We start from the raw sequence: 21,785 nt of genomic DNA on the forward strand, positions 1-21,785 counted from the left end.
GTTTATGCAATTATTGGGAAACCACCAGTTGTTCCTATGATGCAAAATGTAAAAATAGGCCATCCTATTTTAAATCTAGTGTGACCGAGCCACTAAGTGTGACCTATACTGTAAGAAACCTGAACTTAAAAAGGCAAAAAATGGGCGATTTAGTTTCACAACTTTTACTGCACTCCTTGTACTTAACCCTCCTGTTGTGTTTTCCCAGGAAGAAAACGGGGGCTCTTAAGTTCTCACAATCTATCCTATGAAGAGATTCTACTTTTTAACCCACTCTAGCCTTTTTTCCTGCATTATCCGACTATACGACTGTCATAACTTTACCATCTTTTAAGGATATCAGCAGGAAACATGACGGCACTGACTTATTCTGTTTGTACACAAACACCAGCAAAAACCACCAAGGTTTTCTTGCATTCCAGCTCATACATTGCAAAGAAAACACAATGACATCGAATCAGGAATATGCTGGAAGGACAACTGTTCTCTGTAAACACTGTCCTCGTGCCAGTATAGATAGCTCAACACTGGAATTCATCTTCTTGGTATTATGTTCCTCCATAAGAGAGTCGGCAAACAGTTTGTCCGGACTCTGACGTTCCAGATACATTGTGTGCAATACTCTTATCTAAAACATGTCACTTTCTAATGCATTTGCAGTGCCTGCAGTGATTTCACTTTCAAGGAATTTTTTTCTCAGGACACTTTATGTCTTCAAACATGTTTTGACCTATACATGCGAGTATAGGTCAATCTTTCCCATGGAAACAAAAAAAAAACAAAACAAAAAGTCTATAATCATTTCAACTGCACTTAAAATCTGGTTCCAGTCAAATTTCTAACCTTTACCCCTGTTCTTTCGAAACCCTTGGGGGTTTCAAGAGTTGCTATCTTCCTGTTGTTTGCGAGGCTGCTATTTGGAAGTGATAAACAGGTCTGACTCAAGCTGCAGTTTCTCCGTTTTCAGCGGTTAGCTGCAGTACCACTTAGTGCACACTTATCTCTGATTGTTTTTCCGCATAACAGAAGATAAGACTTCATCCTGCTGCTTGTGTAGCCTTCGTTATTTCCTGTAAGTCTAACTCCACATGAAGAGTCATTCATAAAAGTACATTTACAAAAAAATGTAATAGAATTTATTTAGATATTAATGCTATGTGCAGTTTTCTGTATTTTTTATACTGTATTCCTTTGTAAATGTCTATAAAAGACACATCACACAATATTGTTTGATTGCATTTTGAATCCTGCACAGAGGATATAGTTTCCACTCAATTGTCTCAACATTGTCCCATAGCCTCAGACAATATTACTTTAAGAGGGGCAAAATTTGATCAGACAAATCTGTACCTCCTGAGCCTTGGAGATTAGAACAGAGGTTGGCTGGGGTTGTGATATGACAACACACCGATGTGATCTATGGCCTTTTTTCCAGAGCACCGTCATGACACAACCTGATCCAGTAACAATGAAATATTCAACACCTTGTGGTTTTTTACTTCATGCCTTCCACGTGACAAGTTTGAAGGTCGGGGAGTATATTTATTTATGAATACAAGGTTTTTCATATATGCCTGCTATGAATCCACAAGGTTCTTTTGCTGTTGTGTGACATAACAACTGGGGTGCTTTGTTTTTAATGTTTATTTTTATTAAAACACTAAATCCAATGATACACCAGAGAGATGGTCTTATAACCTCCGCATGTTATTGTCCATTCAGTGTGGGGGGTGGGAGGAAAAACAACATCAAATCTGCTGCCCGGTCTCCAGGAAACCTGTAGTTGTCAGCTCTACAGCTCTTTGCCATGATCTCCTGAGTGTATCACACGGGTGACGTCAGGGGAGTAAGATCAGTGCCACCGCAACAACAAAAACAGCTCCAATAACAGTTAGCTCCCCTCAGTGCAAAGACCTATTGATGTCAGCTCTCAAACACAGTTATTTCAGTTTAATAACCAACACAAATAACATTTGGTATCATTAAGAAAAACTGCACTGTGCAATGGAGTCTGCTATAATCATAGAGTCACTATAAACCCTCATAGCCTATTTAATTTGATCAAAGAACAACAGAGGCCACCGTTCCACTTACTTCCACATGCTCTAAGATGATATGCTCATGAACGTTCACACACAAAGGCATTACATTAAGCAAAACAATTGTCCAACCACAAGTATGTGACAGTACGTCACACACTACCATAGCGACACTATGGGCTGTTCACATCTGAACTAACATAAACTCCAGAGTCTTGAGAGTGACAACCAGCTAGTGCTGAAGGCCTTTTCTCATGCTCAGCTGAGACACATACCTCTGATTTAATCTGCTGTGCAAATGGGATACTAATAACTAGTCTACATGTCAAAAGAGGCTGGTGCAGTGCCACAACCATTCATCTCAAAGAAAAGTCCTGTCGGTAGACTAGCTGTTACATAATATTCTCAAGAAGTACTGAAATGAATAATTACGACATCTGAGAAAGCAGCTGTAATAGGAGAGCGTGTCTATTTGGTGAAGTAATGTTGTTTTATCCTTTATGGACAACTTTCTTGTTCCGCATCAATAAATATTTGGAAACGTGAGTCTTTCTGTTGGTTTGACATGTGAAAAGCAAACACAATCATCACAGCACTTAAAGGGGAAAAAAACCCATAAACCATTACACACACACATACCTGCTAGTTTAAAGGAAACCACCATTACACTACACAAACCACACTCGCAATCTAACAAACATTGTAATAAGGGGACACCCAATCTATCTTCATTTGTCAAAATGTGGCAGTACTGCACTGAGATAAAAGCTGCTGTTAAGGAAAAAAAAGAGCCTTGCAAGCAGTTGTGCACTGGTTTAAGTAGAGCCCAACAATGCATTCACCAGCCACTTTACTTAGTACACCTTCCTATTAAGTTGGACCCCTTTTGCCTTCAGAAAAGCTTTAATTCTTCATGTTGTAGGTTAAACTAGCGGTCCCCAACCTTTTTTGGGCCACGGACCGTTTTTTTGTCACAGACCAGCCTTTAAGGTGTCGCGAATAAAAACAACAAAATAAAATCAGTACCCGTACCAAAAAAAGGAGGATGCATTCATAACACACGGGAAAAGACCCAGGGAACGATAAAAACAACTAAAAAAAATAACGATAAAAACTGAAAAAAACCCTGAAAACCATAAGTTTAACAACCGAGCCTTAACTCTCGTGGCCCGGGGGTTGGGGGCCGCTGGGTTACAACCAAACAACCAGTCTGATCACCTGCCTCCCCAGTTCTGATGCTCAAACCCAGCAGGTCATCTTAACCATGTTTACATGTCCTGAGTTGCTTTTTGGATTAATGAGCAGCTGACCAAGTGCACCTAGCGTACTGTCGCCCCAGTGACCTAATCCCTAAATTAGGGATTGTGAGTCTGAGTCCCAAGCAGAGTGGCGCAGTGGAAGTGTGCTGGGCCCATAACCCAAAGGTCGATGGCTCAAAACCATCCTCTGCTAGAAAAATATTTAACCACAATTTTGTTGTACAATGACAAAAGGCTATTCTAGTCTAATAAAGTGTATGTGTGAGTATATGCTGATATTAACAACTGATACTGGCCTATAACAGATGTATCGTTCTGCCAGGTATGTTGACATGTGCCAATACAAAAGCGTTTTTACAGAAAATAATCTAGATTACAAAAATGGAGCCAATTTTAAAGAATTGTTTTTCAACAAAATGTACCATAATGGTATCAGGATCAACCTGGGTTATTCTTATTATCATCTGTCAATATTAGCTATTTGCCAATCAATTGGTATCTGCATTTATAATAGCCAGTAAATTCAAGTTTAAAATACAAAGGGAACCAGGTGAAAACACCCTTCAGCTATGTTATGAATGTTAACATTGCATAGTTTGTCCAGCAGAGGCACTTTGCAACTTCCTTGTTGGAACCACATATGTTTGGAAGACCACAAACATAACAACCACGTGGTACAAGCAATTCAATTCAATTCAATTTTATTTTATTTATATAGCGCCAAATCACAACAAAAGTGGGAAGGAAAAACTCCCTTTTAACAGGAAGAAACCTCCGGCAGAACCAGGCTCAGTACTCTTGCTGCAGCATTTTGGATTAGCTGAAGGCTTTTCAGGGAGTTTTTAGGACATCCTAATAATAATGAATTACAGTAGTCCAGCCTGGAAGTAATAAATGCATGAACTAGTTTTTCAGCATCACTCTGAGACAGCAGAGTCAGACACAGCATAAATGTGTAAATAAATAACTGCACATAACAAATGTTAGGGAAATTTATTTATGTTTCATTTCTGAAAGCCAAAACTAAAATGACCTGGAAAATATAAAATAATGTACAAAAAATGTTAAAATTACTATTTACCCCTCCAGAACACAAATATGTCAAGCAGATTTCTATATAATAGCAGTAACAGCAGAATTTTGGGATTTTTTTAAATCTGCTGTCTAGTTTATCACATTTAAGCCTCATTAATAGTTTCAGATCCTTAAGCATGAACGAATGTGGTGGCAAACCAAGAAAGAAGCAAGCTGCTGGTGTTGCTACAACTGGTAACGTAGTTAGTTCAGCCTCTGTTGTGGTAAAATTGCACTTTCCATTTCACCAACATGGCCACACATTCTTCTTTCAGGGGCATAAGTTTAATTCAATCATGCACCTGGACAAACAAAATGACTTTCGCATGAACCTGAAGCTAAACTACAGCTCAATAAAATCTCCTTCCACACAGGAACTCCCAACACTTTTTCCATCCAACTCATGGCAGCCACTTCTCCATTGATCTCATCCATCAGTATTTGCTATGGGCATGACACTGTGTTGCGTGCGTGGAGGTGCGCCATAAAACTTTACTAGGCATGCTACAATAGTAGTCTTTATATCACAGCAGTGTGCCACAGCTTGTCTACACAAAGCCCAGCATTGAAATCTGGATCTCATTCAGTCCTGAGAGTTGCTCCTGTTCAGCTGTGTCCTCTGAGGGTGGAGACACCACTTCCTCTTAGTATGTGTAAGTTCTAGCGCCCATAATGATTCACATGTCTGGGCCTCGAGACCAGCCCTCCATCAGATTCTGTGAGCGAACGGAGGCAACGATTTCGAAGCGACCCCCACCCCCATCACCATCCCTCTCTCAAACTGGTGACACAGCAAAACAAGCAGACACTCTGCTTACCAGAAATCTGGCAACGCTTCAGTGACTGGCCCACCCAGGCTTCCACATTTACAGGAGAATAGGCAGAGAGAGAGTGAAAGAGGCAAAAAGGAAAAGAGAGAAAGAGATGGCGAAACAAAACTAAAACGTCCAAAAGTTAAAACAAAAAAGTTGAAAAGGCAATAATTTGACAATTTTAGAAAAGAAAATCCACATTTTTTTTAAACTTGTGTAATCAGTAGTTTTTAAAGAGCCAAGAATACTCTGTTATTCTTAGTCCCATGTTCACTATGGGAGCCATGCTTTCAGAAGCCCTTGTCATGTGGTGGGCGGCTGTGTAGAGCCTGGCTTCCCCAGGGACTGAAACCCTGCTGGGTTGGGTTTCACCTGCGACACAAGGCTCACCAGTCAACCAGTGCACACAGAGAGAGTCAGGACTGAGAGAGGAGGAGGATAGCTGGAGGGAAACACTTCTGCTGAGGTAAAAAAAAAAAAATCATGCCTGAAACATAAGGCCTTGGGGTCAGTATCAGCCTGGCAAAGACCTCAATCTGGGCCACTTGATGGCTTTGGAGTATATGAAAGAGGGCATAGATTTTGTACTTTCAACTGTGTTGAAGTTTTACAGCTTTTCTTACTGATAAAGATACCCCAACACCCCACCCACACACACACACCCCACCCCAAATTGCCATTGTTGTTCATATTACACCAGAGTAATTAATAGATAAACTTGAACAGAAAATCTTCTGTTTTTAATTTTTACTATCGCCTGTAGAAATTTCTGTTTTTACAATGGGTCCACAGAAAAATAAATAAAACTTTTTCTGTATATTAATGAAGACTTTCAGTTTTGCAGTTGCAAGAGAGTCTGGGCAATGACCAATGACAATTTCTTTTATTTACTACAGCAACTTTCCATATAGAATAGAATTCAGACTAAGCATGTAAAAAATAGACACCTTCTGTTCAAATTGCACTTCTTGTTCTTCTATGAATTGGGATTAAATGTGTATTTGACAGAAATGGAAACTGTGGACCATCATGCAGAATAAGTTTGACAACCCTGCATTATGCAAACACCTCAGACACACACAAGCAAAGGAGGTAGTCACTTACATATAAAGGCAGCTCCCTCTGGTTCACGTCCATTTTCTCTCCATCCACCAAAGACCTGGAGACAAAACAGAGGTGTTACTATGACATCGGGTTAATAACAGCACCGCCTAATGTAACCTATAGCCATGCTACAACTGAAGCATTGAATGTTGCACCAAATTTATTGCACTTATGTTATTGTTTGGCGTGAAACTTTAACCTCCAAGATCTGACCCTCCTCTTAGCCCCACTGTCTCCCAAAGTCAGGACCAAGAGATCGCTTGCTATTTTTGTGTGCCACGTTTCAAAACATTTCCTGAGGTGAGTAAGATGAAGACTCTTATAGGGCTTAGTTCGCTGCCTGCATGAATGGAAAAACAATAGCCTTCAGACAGGATACAGCAGTGGTAGAAAGGGTAACTGTATCATCAGCAAACACCTGATCCACTGTGACTTCAGTCTCAGCTGTGAATAGTGCATGACTTCAAAGCTGCACAGCAGGTCTGCAGGCTGCGCTTTGTCTAGACACTCATCTGCATCAGCTGGGGCACATCCAGCAGGCCTTGTGGCTCTGCAGACTTTTTGCATGTCCCAAACAGGCAAAAATTCCATTAAATGAGCCGAATGTTAATGTAATCCTAACCCATAAATGGCTCCCTTGCATGAATAAACTGTAGCCATGATTTTATGTTAGGAACATTTTCATTTAATTGTAGAAAGTAAGCCACATGAATGTCCTGGCTAAAATATCGAGGATTTTTTTTATGGTAACCATAATGAAAAAACAGCTATAGTTTTGGGTAGATTAAGTACTTCCTGCTTTTAAAAGATGAACCTTTTAAAAAAAAATCTACCAGTATGCAAGTTTTCACACTTTTGAAGAAATTATGGTTAAAATTGTGTTGTTGGTTTTTTTTAACCAACCAAAATCAGGAATCATGCTTTAATGTTTATTAATTTATTAACCGAATACTCTTCTCGGCTTTGATTTCAATACACATATTTTAATGATTGTTGAATATTTTTTGATTATGCCACTTCTTCCATATAAAAGTAAGTAAAGGAAAGGTGGGCAGGTCAATTCATTTACAGTGGTGGAAATGATTATTTTAATTTCTAGCTAATTTTTTAAGAATAGAGCAGGATCTAATTCTGATGGTAGTTTAAATTTAATGGAGAAAGACAGGATATCAAAAAGAAAAAAAGACTACATAGAAATTATAAATCGATTTGCACATCAATATAGTTTTTTTTACTTATATCCATAGGATTACACTACTGTGATGTACAACTAATGATGGTTAATCTATCCTATTACAGAATTTTTTTTAAATGCCCACAAATGCGATTGTTCTGCTCATCTTCCCTTTATAGAAAGTTCAAAACAAGACTCACATCCAAACACAGAAGGAAGACCTCACCTGAGCTTCACGAGCTCAAAAACAACTTTTGAATAGACTGCAGGTGAAAACAAAGATTGGATGACCAGGAAACCAAAGTAAGGCACACCACCATCTACGGATTAACCTTAAACCCAACGTTTATTGTCTATTTTTTTCTAATACTATGCGAAGCATTAGTGTCATTCATTGTCCTCAGTCTGACTGTTCAGTATGAAGGAGAAACCTGATATGAGTCGTGGCCAGGCACGCCAGAACAGAGCGTGAGAAAACACAAAAAAGATTACACATAACCGCACGCTGTCAAAAAGCATTTGGAAAGCATTTTGACATACATAGATGGGAGTATGTAAACCCTGTCTTCATCAGCCCTTTTTCAGATGACGCACGGTTAAACTATTTAATTTCCGTTCACATGGCAAGCTGCAAAAATAGGCTGTCGAAAGCATTTTTATGCATACAGTGAATGACAACTGCATAACTCCACACTTTTCAACATGACGTATTTAAACTTAATAAAAGAGCTCACAAATTCATGAATGATGTATGGCGATTTATGAGTGTCTCCGTAAATTAGAGTTATCGGACTCGGAAGGTAAGGTATTACTTAGAGGAAAGCAACCTCGCTTTCACACTAATGCATGGAGCAGCCACACAAAGAAGTGAAAACGGGGGAACGCACACATTGTGAGCACTCCTATGAACAATAAATGATCTCCACTGCTACTGTCAGTAGGAAGCGAAACCCCTGCACTTAACAGTCAAATACAGTCAGTAAACACATCATTTATCTCTCTCCGGGATCACAACAGCGGGTTTGAATAGACAACATAGACAGGGGAAAAAGCGCGTTTTGCTTTTTACCTGTGAACGCACCAGCATTTCACTCCATCCACGCCTCACGTGAACAATTAACAAGTAAAAAATATATATACAAAAATTAAAAAGTACATGAAAACAGTTTCGCTGTCTGCACACTGCTCCTTCCTTTAAGCTTTAATAAAAAAAATCTGCGTGAAACGGAACTTTTCCGAGTGAGGATGAATCAGCTTCCCATTACCTGCTGCGCTTTCCTCCCTCCCTCCGCTTTCTCGCTCCGGGAGTCTATTTGGAAAGTGTTTGAGCCGCTCGCTTCTGCTCCGCGTTGTAGTTGTGACTAATAAACATACTTTATTAATGCACCTTTTATTCCGAATGAGTTGTTTCTTTCCGCTTCTTTCAGGTTTCCACGTTTTTGCTCCGAGAGAGAGCAGGTTAGGAGTCTGCAGGTGTCGCCAATGTTTTTCCTTTTCCTTTTCCTTTGCTGCCTGTCCTTTTTTTTTTTTTGGTCCACCCCTTCAAGGACCGGGCAGCATGAGTGAAACCTCTCCGGGAGGCAGGGCTTAATTCCGTCTCTATAAATGTAACGTCCCCAGCATAGGGAACTCGTAATGACATTTAATGCTTCATTCCACATTTCCTTTAACTGAGCTCCTGTATTTAGTGTTTATCATTTTAATTTTCTCCAATCAGAGATCAGCCTGAGTGATGTCACTGTGACCGACTACAAAGAAACCACAGCAGCAGCGGTGAAAAGACTGTAAGTACAAAGTCAATTCAATTCACCTCAGTTCAGTTACATTTTCTCACACAATAGTCGCCTCAAGGGACTTTATATTGTAAGGTAAAGACTCTACAGTAATACAAAGCCCCAACCATCAGACGACCTTGTTCAAGCAAGCACTTGGCAACAGTGGGAAGGAAAAACTCCCTTTTAATTGGAAGAAACCTCATCCAGAATTAGGCTCAGGGAAGGACAGCCATACCTGCTGGGGGTAAGGGGAGGGAGACAGATGGAAGACAGCTAGAGATTAATAATAACTGGAAAAAATGCAAAGTGATTAAAGCACATTTTTATTCTACTACGCTTCTTCCACACTTTAATTATTATTAACCTTAGAAAAAAAATTGCTCCACTTTATCAGCCCCAATGTTAAAATGCACCTTACACATTAATACAACATTAACATGCCACATCACTATTCTTTGAACTTCTTCTTGAGTTGGATAGTTGTAGAGTGTACGTCCTTGATAGGGATAATGGATCTTTTAAATACCGGGCAGGCTGATACAGTAAAGTCCAGAAATTTACTGACAACTGTTTTGGATACATTAACTACATTTTTTTGTTGTACTTTTACTTTGTATTTGTAATACAGTCTCTCACTGAGTATTTTAGCACTTTGGTGTGTGGCTACTTTTGGCATTAGCTAACGTGGTAATAAATATAGTATAAATACACACACGAGAAGTGTGTTTCACAGAATTCTAATGTATTATTAATATTATAAGCTAGACTGGATGTATGAATGGCCATGACCTTACACTGATAAATTCCATGTTGTTTGCCAATAGCCAACTTCAGACAACATGGCCAATATCAGCTGAAACAAATCTTATATACTGACGTATCCTCATCAATCAAGGCTAGCTTTCAGTTCAGTTCAATTCAGTTTAATTTCATTTATGTAGTGCCAAATCACAACCACAAACCCCATTTATATTGTAAGGTAAAGACCCTACAATAGTAGAGAGGAAACTCCAGCAATCAGATGACCTCCTATAAGTAAGCACTTGGCAACAATGGGAAGGAAAACCTCCTTTCCACTGTTGCCAAGGAAGAAACCAGGAAGAAAACTCCAGCAAAACTAGGCTCAATGCAAAGTGATGTATAAACACACTAACAGTGAAAAAAGGTGAATAAAGACGAAATACTCAGTGCATCGTGGGAAACCCAAGTAGGCTAGATCTATTGCAGCATTACTAAGGGAGGGTTTAGGGTCACCTGATCCGGCCATAACTATATGCTTTATCAAAAAGGAAAGTTTTATGCCAAATCTTAAAAGTAGAGATGTGCCTGTCTCCCAAATCCAAACTGGGAGCTGGTTCCACAGAAGAGGGGCCTGAAAGCTGAAGGCTCTGCCTCCCATTCTTCTTTTAAATACTCTAAAACCACAAGTAAGCTCACAGGCTGAGTGTAAAGTGCTCTACAGAGGTGATGTGCTACTTTGAGGTCTTTACGATAACATGAGGCCTGATTATTCAAGACTTTTTACATCGGCAGGTGCATGAGGGAAAAGTAAAAATGAAAGGGCCTTTCTGGACTTTGAGATGATTCTTCTTCTTTTTAGTATTTTAGCATGAACTATTGACTCAATAAATGTGGCTGTACAGCTGTTTTATGTAGTGACATCAGGTGTATCAAGCATAACTCACATTTAATACGTAAGCTGATTGGTGATTTTTGCACGATCTACTTTAGGAGTTATTTTCTTTTTTATGAAAATGAACTCAAGTGGATTTAATTGCACACTGATAGCAGAAGGACAGAGCTGTCTCAAAATAGTGCTTAATTTGTGTGGGACTCTATACTTACTTTTTAACTGGCTCGGGGGGAAAAAGACCTCTTTCATTTTCAGCTGGATTCTCATCTTAGTTGCACACAGAGGAGGGCAATTTATACTGGCATTTTACATTAATAAGAAACACAAAAAGAAGACAACTTTCCCACAATTCCTGCTCCCTGGTCACTCATAAACCCTGTTCCCCCACTAACTAATAATGAGCAGCAGATGAACTAAAACGATGGTCCAGCTTTCACACAGTTGGCAATATCAGCTAATTTCACCCTGTCCACCAAAAAGTGCTGTCTTGCTTAATTGGGTGATCAAAGGATTATAGAAAGTTTGAAAGAAGAACAAAGCCTCCCTCAAGTTCAAGCTCCAAATTCAGAATTCATAAGACTATGGTGCCATCTGCTGGTGTAACCAAGAAGTGACTAAAATAAACAACACTTGTGCAGGAGGCTTTTCCATACCACATTCCACTTGCATCCTCTGTAATGTCATACACTAAATTCCAAAGTAGTTAAGGTGCAGTAATCTGCTGTATTTTCTGCATGCAATTCCCGTTTCCTGTAGATGGCGAGAGCGGTACACTCACTGAGGTTCACTGAGTCACATTTAACAAGGCACAGCTTCCTCAGTGCAACTGACCTGGAAGGGTTTTTTTTTTTTTTTCCATCAAGACCCCCTGGTGTTGTTGGAGCAGCTTCATGGACATCCCAGGACCCTTGACCTCCTCATTAGAAGCTTGAAAAAACAAAACCAACAGAACAAAAAGGCCTCGGGAGAAGCATCGCCATCACTTTTTTTACTTCAAAACAACAGGAAACAAAGGCGCTAATATTTGAGATACAAAAGCACTTTCCTAAAACAATTAAAACAACAAAACAAGAAGGGTTTCTGTCCCAGCGCAGCTGCCATCACACTGTTTCAATGAAGCCTTTTTTTCCCCAGCCGAAAAGACATTTCAGTTACAGTCCAATAAAAACAGATTTTGAATCATAACTTCAATCTCCAAATCCTCCTCTGATTTCTTAAATGTAAAGCATTTCAAAAAATCATTCAGGGGTTTCAAAGGCAATAATTCAAATAACTGTATTTGTTTTCTCTCACAGAATTTGTAACGTCTGTGTCTTTGCAGTTTAACACGGTGATAGATTACCAAGTTTAACTCAAACACTGCATAATCATGAGTGAGGAATTAGCCATCAACCAGCAGTAAACATTGCTCACAGAAGCATTAGAGGAAAGCTGCTTGCATGGATACCAGGCAGTTAGTCTGATTTTTTTAAAAGAAATTATACAGTAAAAACACTATTAAACCTTCTACTTAGGACCGCAGGGATAAATACTGCAGGGACTTAAATACTGTTTATCCTCCAAAGCCTAATCACACCATTAAGAAATCTCTACTTTGCAAAACAAACAGAGAAAGTCAAAGAACACAAACGCTTTCAGAACATCGACAGCAAGCAGGGAAGCAAGATATGGAAATACACAGATTGTGAAACAAACAACATAACACGAGAAGGGGGGGGGGGGGGGGGATCATTCCATATTTATTTCTGAATAAAAGGATTTCACACATTCTGAGGAAATAGTTGTCACGGCCTTTAAATCGGATTATTGTGTTGTAAGGTTGACCTTGCCGTGAAAATAACCACGATTGGCAGGACATTTGAATTCCCTGTCATTAGTGTGGAAAACTGTTTAAAAGGAATAAGTAAACAAGCTCAAATTCTTCAGCTTTTGTAGCTTTTCTCACATAACCCCCTACTTAATTATATAATTTGAATATTATTTAGAACACGCGTCCACACAAGGTGGGATTAATTTCTCTCAGACTTTAGCTTGAACCAAAGACATATGCCATCTACGCATTTTATTAGGTGCACCTTGCTAGTACTGGGTTGGACCCACTTCTGCCTTTAGAACTGATTTAATTCTTCATGGCATAGAGTCAAAAAAGTGCTGGAACCATTCCCCAGAGAATTTGGTCCATATTAACATGACATCAGCACACATGTTGCTGCAGATTTGTGGGCTGCACATCCACGACACCAATCTTCCATTTCACCACATCCCAAAGGTGCTGTACTGTGTGCTGAGAGGTGCTGACTGTGGAAGTCGTTTGAGTACAGTGAACTCAGTGGTGTATTCAAGGAACAAATTTGAGATGATCTGAGTTTTGGGATTTTGCGTGTTATTCTGATGGCAGCAGGCATCAGCAGATGGGTTACACTGTCTTTATAAATGGGCTGAGATGTTCAGCAACAATACTCAGGTAGGCTGTGGTGTTTAAATGATGCTCATCTGGTCCTAAGTGGCCCAAAGTGTGCCAAGAAAATATCCCCCGACACCATTACTCCATCACCATCAGCAGCCTGAACCGTTGCTCCAAGGCAGGATGAATGGGATCCATACTCTTTTATGCCAAATTCTGACCCTACCCTCCAAAATTCACAGATGACATCGAGACTCATCAGATGAGGCAGCACTTTTTCAATTTTCTGTTGTCCAATTTTGATGAGCCTGTGCAAATTGTTGTCATGGCATTGGGGGATTTGACCCAGTGGTTCAGAGTTTTTGGACTTTCTAGTGTTTATTTGAATATTCTGTTCTGATTCCTGGTTTGTTTAATGTTTATATTTCAGGTATTCATGTATGTTTCATGTATTCTTGGTGTACTTGCTCTAGCTTGCACCTCCTAGTTACTTTAAAGTGTAAAGTAGCTGTCTCCGCTTCCCTTAACTGCCCTTCTGCACATATACAGTGAGTGCCCCCCATTGTCCTGTGTCAGACCATGTGTTTCTGTTCCTGTCTCTCTTGCCCCTAGTGGTTTTCAGCATGAGTGTGTTTCCTAGTGGTTATGCTGTAGTTTTCAGTTTCCCCTTTTTGGATTTATGTTTCACTTTTTGGATTATGGCCACTTTGCTCTTTTGTGAACAGAAAAGGGGCTCACTTTTTGTTTTATTCTGGCTACCTCCACACGACTGCATGTGGGTCCTTTTCTCTACATCCAGTCTCTATAATCCACAGACTGTGACAACTGCAGCCTTTGATTCCTGGTTTTAGCTGATAGGAGCAGCGCCAATTGTGGTCTTGTGACCATCTGCTTCAGTGTTTGTGTTCAATGTATGTTTTTCTGCATACATTTGTTCTAACAAGTGGTTGTTTGAGTGGCTGTTGTCTACAGCTCAAAGCAATCTGGCCATTCTCCTCTGACCTCTAGGATCAAGATGGCATCTCTGCCCAGAAACCTGCTGCACACTGGATATTTTGTTTGAGTGAACAGGATAGACGGTGAATATATTTGAAGCATTAGATAAATAACCTTTTTTTCAGACTTCACTAAATGATTTTGTGAACTTGGAAAACCAAATAAAACAAAAATATAGAGGAAATATCCTCACTTTTAATATATGATAGTTTGTTAAATAAACTCAAACATTCAACATAAATTCAAACATTAAAAACTAAAATAAGAAAATTCACTCTGTAAACTAACTAAAACTAAACTGAGTTTAAAAAAAAATTTTTTTAATGAAATAAAAATAAAAAATAAATAGAAGATACAAAACTATGGTAACTTTGCTTCAAACTGTAACAGACCGTCAATTAAATGGCCTACCATTAAATAACAGCTTTGGTATTTTGTTTGTGTGATGTAGTTTCCGGTCGGAACTTACTAAGGGGAGTTTAAAAGATGATGCACCGATGTTTAAAAGACGTCCAATTGCGCATGTGCAAATCTATCAAAACACCGACGCTTGCATGGAATTTATCTAGAAAAAATGTCTTATGGACTTAGATTAATTGATTTTATAAAATAAATATTTCTTTCTTGATAGTTACGGTTAATTTGTATAAAGGTTAGCAATTCGTTCTCCATACACAGCGTACCGGGCCGAAGGTTACATTAACAGTAGCTAGCATGCTAAGTACTGGTTAACCACCGTCTGTTGTTTGCTAGTTAATATGTTTCGCACGCTGTTGTTTGCAAGGCTTTTCTGTGTCCCTTTAGTACGCAGGCGAGGATAAATGAAAATGACTCTGACGCAGAGTGCTGATTTCCATCGATTTTTAGCATAAATTTCCTCCGTGTTTCAAGCGTGCATAGTACACCGTTTAACCTCAGTGTGAAAGCTCAGTAAGTGATCCGGGGATGGACAACGTTACGGTGTCAGCCTCAGATGGGACCGCAGAGTGCCCTCTGGTCTCCGAGGACATGGAGGGGATCTGTGTAATGCCTGACTTGAGTGCCATAAAGACTGAGCAGTCGGTGGGTGCAAGCCCAGACGACACAAACACCCAAAATGTGGCTATGGGCATCAAATTCATCTTACCCAACCGCTTCGACATGAATGTTTGCTCAAGATTTGTAAAGTCGCTCAACGAGGAGGACAGTAAGAACATCCAGGATCAGGTGAACTCTGATCTGGAGGTGGCTTCCGTTTTGTTTAAAGGTAAGAAAAAAGCAAAACCCTGTTTCTTCGTCTTAGATTAACTTGTGATTGTGTCGAATACACGATACTAATAAACGTGTTTTACTTCTGTCAGCCGAGTGCAACATCCAAACCTCACCTTCCCCGGGTATACAAGTGCGTCATGTTTACACACCATCCACCACCAAACATTTCTCGCCAATCAAACAGTCCACCACTCTCACCAATAAACATCGAGGCAATGAGGTGTCTTCCACACCTCTTCTGGTGCACTGTAAGTACCATCATTTCTTTCAACTTCAGTTTCTCTCGTTGTTTTTATGTGAGCGGAATTGTTAAAATGTAATTGTTACACATGCATTTGTTTCCTTTCAGCTTTATCCATTCATCAGCTGGCAGCCCAAGGGGAGATGGTGTTTTTGGCCAGCAGGATTGAACAAGGTAGGTTGTCAAAGGATTACAGTTTTTGTTGTCATGGAGTTCAAGCCATCCAAAATTAGTTAAATAAAAAATTGCACCACAGTAACAACCAAAAACATCACTGTCATATATGCACCGTTAAGCATGCATAAATTATATACCAGTGAAGTGCAACACTTTAAAATAGAAACACATAAATTAATATAAATGATTCCACATTTTTACAGACTAGGTCTGCTTTCAATCTTCTATAATGTTTAGTTTGCAGAGGTGTGAACTGTATATAAACCAACCATATGAACAAACTTCTTCCATTTTCCTTTAACAATGTTATTCTTTCCAGACTGATACATTCTGAAAGTTCCTTTATCCCATGTTTCATAGAAGGAGCATCCATACTCTTCCAGCATAGTGCTTCTGTGTTTGTCAGAAGCCCACTGGGTAAATTCCCAGCAGGCACAGTTTAACATTTAGAGGGATGTTGAAGTTGAACACCTCTGACAGACAGTTGATGACATCTTTCCAGAATTTATGAATGTTTGGACATTCCCATGAAAAGCGAAGAATGATTCCTTTTTCATTTAAACATGTTTAGGTTTAACAGAAGTTATAAGTCCACATCAGCTACTTATATTGAAGATGCTTTATTTATATTTGTGCCTTTAGACAAGCCAGTTCCAGTTTGTTTCATATATGTCTTCTTATCTGCTGCTTCTCGGGGCATTTAACTTGTTCACTGCTGAGACTTTAAAAGTAGATATTAGTAGGTTATAGTAAATAGAAACTCATCCTTTTTCTTCCAAATCTCCAAAAGAGACTAATTCTATTTTTCATTGCTGTTGGATAAGCGTGTATTTTTTTAACTGTAAATGTTTAAAGATTCTGCTTTTTCAGAATTTTTGAATCCTTCTTTCTCAGACATTGAATTCACCTTCACATAAAAGAGAAAAACAACAGTTCTTCATCAGTTTACCAGCAGATATTGAATCTTGATAATTACTTGTGTATGCAAAATATAAAGTTTAAAAATGTAATTAGACCAGTAGATGGAGATTAAATACACTGTTATGTTTTATTTTCCATATTTATTTTAACAGAGACTGTAATCAATCTCCAAGATGAGGAGGGCTTCACCCCGCTGATGTGGGCAGCTGCACACGGACAAATCGCTGTGGTGGAGTTTCTGCTCCAAAATGTATGGAATATTCATTGAAAACTTTTTTTCTGTTTATATGTTTATTATATCCGAGCAAGACTTCTTCACTTATTGTCTGTTTGTCATCCTGTGACTCTTTTTGCTGTAGGGTGCTGACCCTAACCTCCTAGCCAAAGGGAGAGAGAGCGCATTGTCCTTGGCTTGCAGTAAGGGATACACAGATATTGTGAAGATGCTCATTGACTGTGGAGTCGATGTCAATGAATATGACTGGGTATGTTATTATAAAAAAGTTAGTTTAAAGTAGCGCCTCCGCTCAATTTGTGATCTTGGTATTAAATGTTATTATCTCTGTGGGTTTTTAGAATGGAGGAGCCCCTCTGCTGTACGCTGTCCATGGCAACCATGTGCGCTGTGTTGAAATCTTGCTAGGTGAGCAGAAATCTTTGACTTGCAGGAACATCTGTGTTCATATTTTTTAAAGGGTAAGCAAAGCAGTTGTGTTGAGTTCTAACAGAAAATGATGTACAGTGATTGAAATTTTGTATGTTTGCATGTCTTCCAGAGAGCGGTGCTGATCCTACCATAGAGTCAGATTCTGGTTTCAATGCAATGGACATGGCTGTAGCCATGGGCCACCGAAATGGTATGTGAGAAAAAGAGCAAAACACAGCTGAGAAACATGCTGGAACAGTCTCAGTAATCTAATTGTCTCTGGAGTAACCCTGACTATATTCTAATATGTATTAACTTTAGAGTTTGCTGCACTAACCCCAAAACTATACTTTTATTTATAAAAAATGAGAGAGAGAGTGTGTTTCTTTAAAGGAATAAACAACCAGGCACTGTTATGACTTCATTTCATTTTACCTGTTCAGCTAATATCTTTAGAGAGAGTAGGGTTTGGACATGCAGAAGAGGGGTAGTGGATCAATTGAACAAAGGATGTTTAATATAGAGCAGCCAGGCAGGAGGAAAAGAGGAAGACCACAGAGAAGATTCATGGATGTAGCGAAGGAGGCCATCTTCCATTCACCGCATGTGCTGGAACTGGTCAGCACAGCGCTGTTGTTCCATATCTGCCACATAGTTTGTGGTGGATTTTTTCTGAGGGGGATGCTTGAAATATATACAGGCATATTCCCTTTGTAAAAACTTGATACCTTATGGGTTGAGGACAGCGAAATTAGATTTGAGATTTCTTTTTTTTTCCTATAATGAATCATTCGGTCATGGCATGAACTTACCAAAAAAAATTAGGTTTTGTCCTGCTGCCAAAGCCCAAAATTAGTAATTGTCCTGGCGTTTGTCCTGTAAAACTTGATTTGAGTCGATAAGAATTTGTTGACAGTGCTGCTGTTTCCAAAAAAGTAAAAGTCTGCTAAGATAAACACAAAGTCGCCTTTTCCTGCCAGATCCACACTTTCTCCTTTCTCAGAGTGAAGAATGGTCACATGGAAATGTAAATATTGTTCTTAATTTTCACTTTTAATGCTTAAACTATCGCGGTAATCAGGATTTGTTTCCACAAAGCCCACAGTTCAGTTAAATGACCTCAGTGTATGTTTCTCTGTTTAGTTCAACAGGTGATGGAGGCACACTTGCTAAAGTTATTGATGGGGATCAGAGAGTGAACTGCTGCACTTGAGGGAGAACAAATACTGAAGAGATGCTGCTGTGCGCTGGACAATCATGTAGCATGGCCAGTCTGTCAGCCTGCAGGAGTATTTTGTTCCCTTAAGAGATATTTCATAAGCTTCATATTATTCATGATGCAAGTGAAGGTTTGTGGTGTGTGAAACATCAGTTTTAACCCTCTTTAAAGCTGTTAAGCTCTGCACTTTTTTTCTTTTTTCAACATTGACTGTGGAGTTGCATATCCAATCAATATACACTGACTGGTTGTCAAAGAGCATGCTGAGTTCTTCACTACAGCCCACCACGCACTCCCCTCCACCTGTAGTATGTTGCCAAATGAGCAGTGCAGACTGGAATTGACTTTGCTCTAAAGTAGCAAAGAGCTTACTTTTTACGTTGTTGTAATTTAATACCTTTTGCCCATCTTTGTGTTCTAAGACTAACCTATTATCTTCTATTACATTATTTTATTGTAATATTTTCACGTTCACACTCTCTGAACTCGGGATATTTCTGAGGCACGAGATTTTATGACTCTGTCAAGCTGTTTGTGGTCCGTTTACTGAAGATCTTTGTGTTTGATGTATTGAATTTATTTATTTGAATAATTTAAACTGTTATGATGTCAGTTTGTTTCTTTGTGTAGTGATACAAAATGTTCTGATGTGTTGTGAATTTTAAAAGAGATCACACAAAAATGCTGTGGTGCTGTTTGTATGAAAATAGTAATACTTGTGTTTATTATAGATATTTATCTGATGTGCAAGAGTCAATGAAGTTAAGCAGTTTAACTTAAACATCAAACTTTTGAAAGTACAACCAACAGCATCACATTCTGTGATTCTGTGAAGCTTTTCTTTTTATATTGTTCATAAGATGGGAAGAAAAGCCTGTGTTGAACAATTTTACCCTGAAAAGCACTAGAAAATTTGAGTTTCATGCTTCAGTGGCCATAATGCTCTGAAAAAAAAAACAAGCAAATAAAATGTAATGGTGGAAAAAATAAAAACATACTCATTACAAATGAAAGGTACAGTCGTGAAAATAAGTTTAATCAGGACTTTGTGGAGTCTTGTGAAAAACAAAGAACACCCCATGTTCAGAAGCTTGTAGATCCAGTTTGCAACAATAACTTGAGGTGCTTGTTTTCTGTATGTGTTTACATCATTGTGGAGGAATTTTGGCCCACTCTTCTTTTAGTAGTTTTCTTTTACTTCAGTTATTGGGATTTGCAGGCATTCGTTTATGAATTGGGGGGGGGGGGGATTTGCTGGGATGCCCCCTCCCTGGATCATTTTAAAACACACCTAAATGGCTGGTAAAATTGTTAATTTGCCAAGTTTAATTAATTTGACACATTGTTTCATTTAGCTGCTGTTTCTTTGTATCCAAAATGCTGTATTTCCAAAATTGCTCATGCAGATTGCAGCATCAGCTACTCACAAAACTGGAAAATGGCTTTTTAAAAAGAAAACTGTGAAATCAGCATTGCCTCTCTGACCTAAGTTTTAGCTAAAAGAGTCCTTGAAGCAAATCTTGACTCTTCAGCAGCCATCTTCAAAGGCCGTCTGTCTTTTATTTAAAGCATTGTCTAAACTATCTTTAACCATCTTTGTTGTTGTGGCATTTCAAAATAGTTTTCTATTCAACATGCTTTGTGCTTAGCCTGAACTCTCTTGGGGGAGCTTCTGTTTTTTTAAGTAATCTTCAGAAATAGTTCTCCAGCTTCTTGAAAGGCACCCAAAGCTCCTTGGATGTTGGCTGATGATCCCAGACTGCTGACCCCTGTTGCGGTCTGGACTTTGGGGAGGCCTATCCATGATTATGACCGTGTTTCCAGATGTGTTCTTTATGGTGAAATCAAAATCCCAATCTCCTCCGTATATAGTGATCATTTTTAAGTATGGCTTGTCAAGTCAACCTTCCATACTGACCATGTCTGATGAGGCATCAGTGAAAAGTAGATGGATGACACAAAGGACCAGATGCATATCTTTGATCTTGTATTGGGACTGGATACTGCTCATGTGTTAAGCATGCCATTTCTTTTGTCCTCCACTTGTCCAGATTCCCTGATTCCTTCAGGGGCACACTACACTTCATACCAAGATATGCAAGGTTTTCATCCAAGGTCTCTGGGAATCATAGTGTTGCTGGAAAAATACAATTTGCTGTCTGTTAAATTGTTATTTTTGGCATTTTCCATAGATACAACTAAACAAATGGAGGGGGAAAAGTGTTTGCAACAGGCTGCTAGTAAAGTACTTAAAAACAGTGCGCTACACTGTTTTGTCACTCACCCAAAATTAAAGCATGGTTCCTTAGAAGCAAAATATAATGATTCAAGACTTTTTCATATTTCTGTCATCATAGATAATTCTGTAGTTGTTATAACTGTATTCTAATATACACTTATGGTCACACTCACCCTCTCCATTTTCTTGACCATAAAGTAAAACTGAGGGATTGACAGCCCTCGTTACTCGCCCAGCAAAAACATGCCTCTTACCCTCATTTTCATAAGTGTAAATTGTGGAACATACTAAAGTTTACTGAATACTTTACCTCCCTGTTACTATCTGCAGACAAAGAATGTCTGCAACTGCCCTGACCTTACAGGAACTAAACAATGTTACAAGTTCAACCTGCAGTTCATGGTTTCTCACCAAATCTACAGAAGAGCATCTTCTTGATGCATCCTCAATCATCCAGGTAAGTAAATCTCCAAAAGTTGATTCTGTTCATCTGGACGTAGCATTTTCAGTGGGAGAAATATTTCGTCACTCATCCAAGTGACTTCTTCAGTCTCAGCTGACTGCAGGTTTTCCCAATCTTATAAACAGTACATTTGCATAATGACTAAAACCGGCCCAGTGAAGGAACAATGGGCTGGGAGGTCAGTTCCTTCGTCATAATTATGCAAATTCTCATGACCATTGATCAACAACCACTAATCAAGGCCCACTGATCAATGGCCACGAGTACCATTCACAGAGTTTGGGAATGGCTACAGAAGAGCAGTTGCAGTGTTTCAATTGTAGAACTGTACTTGACCAAGAACACAAAAAACAAAAAA

The 21,785-nt window shown here is 39.1% G+C and overlaps 2 protein-coding genes across 6 annotated transcripts in view; one reads left to right on the forward strand and one right to left on the reverse strand.

Annotated features, from left to right (window-relative positions):
• Positions 1-9,037, reverse strand: part of arhgef28a (Rho guanine nucleotide exchange factor (GEF) 28a) — a 53,242-nt gene extending 44,205 nt beyond the window's left edge. For 4 of the 5 annotated variants that reach the window (XM_084935699.1, XM_084935697.1, XM_084935698.1 and 1 more), the window contains exons 1-2: positions 8,728-9,037; positions 6,289-6,343 (exon numbers count right to left, since the gene is read on the reverse strand). In XM_084935699.1, coding sequence (XP_084791825.1) covers positions 6,289-6,321 — 33 coding nt within the window. In that variant the 5' untranslated portion in view covers positions 6,322-6,343; positions 8,728-9,037. The remainder of the gene's footprint in view (positions 1-6,288; positions 6,344-8,727) is intronic. The other variant, XM_084935695.1, reaches the window with a different exon arrangement.
• A 5,716-nt stretch (positions 9,038-14,753) lies between these two features.
• ankra2 (ankyrin repeat, family A (RFXANK-like), 2) lies at positions 14,754-19,738 on the forward strand. The gene is made up of 8 exons (XM_084935700.1): positions 14,754-15,516; positions 15,611-15,769; positions 15,871-15,936; positions 17,013-17,110; positions 17,220-17,345; positions 17,437-17,503; positions 17,637-17,717; positions 18,650-19,738. The coding sequence occupies exons 1-8, from the start codon at positions 15,216-15,218 to the stop codon at positions 18,703-18,705; spliced, it is 954 nt and encodes a 317-aa protein (XP_084791826.1). The 5' UTR covers positions 14,754-15,215; the 3' UTR covers positions 18,706-19,738.
• The last annotated feature ends 2,047 nt before the right edge of the window (positions 19,739-21,785 follow it).

The sequence above is a fragment of the Perissodus microlepis genome, chromosome 7 (genome assembly GCF_051167445.1).
Source record: "Perissodus microlepis isolate ML-2025 ecotype Zambia chromosome 7, ASM5116744v1, whole genome shotgun sequence".
NCBI lineage: Eukaryota > Metazoa > Chordata > Actinopteri > Cichliformes > Cichlidae > Perissodus > Perissodus microlepis.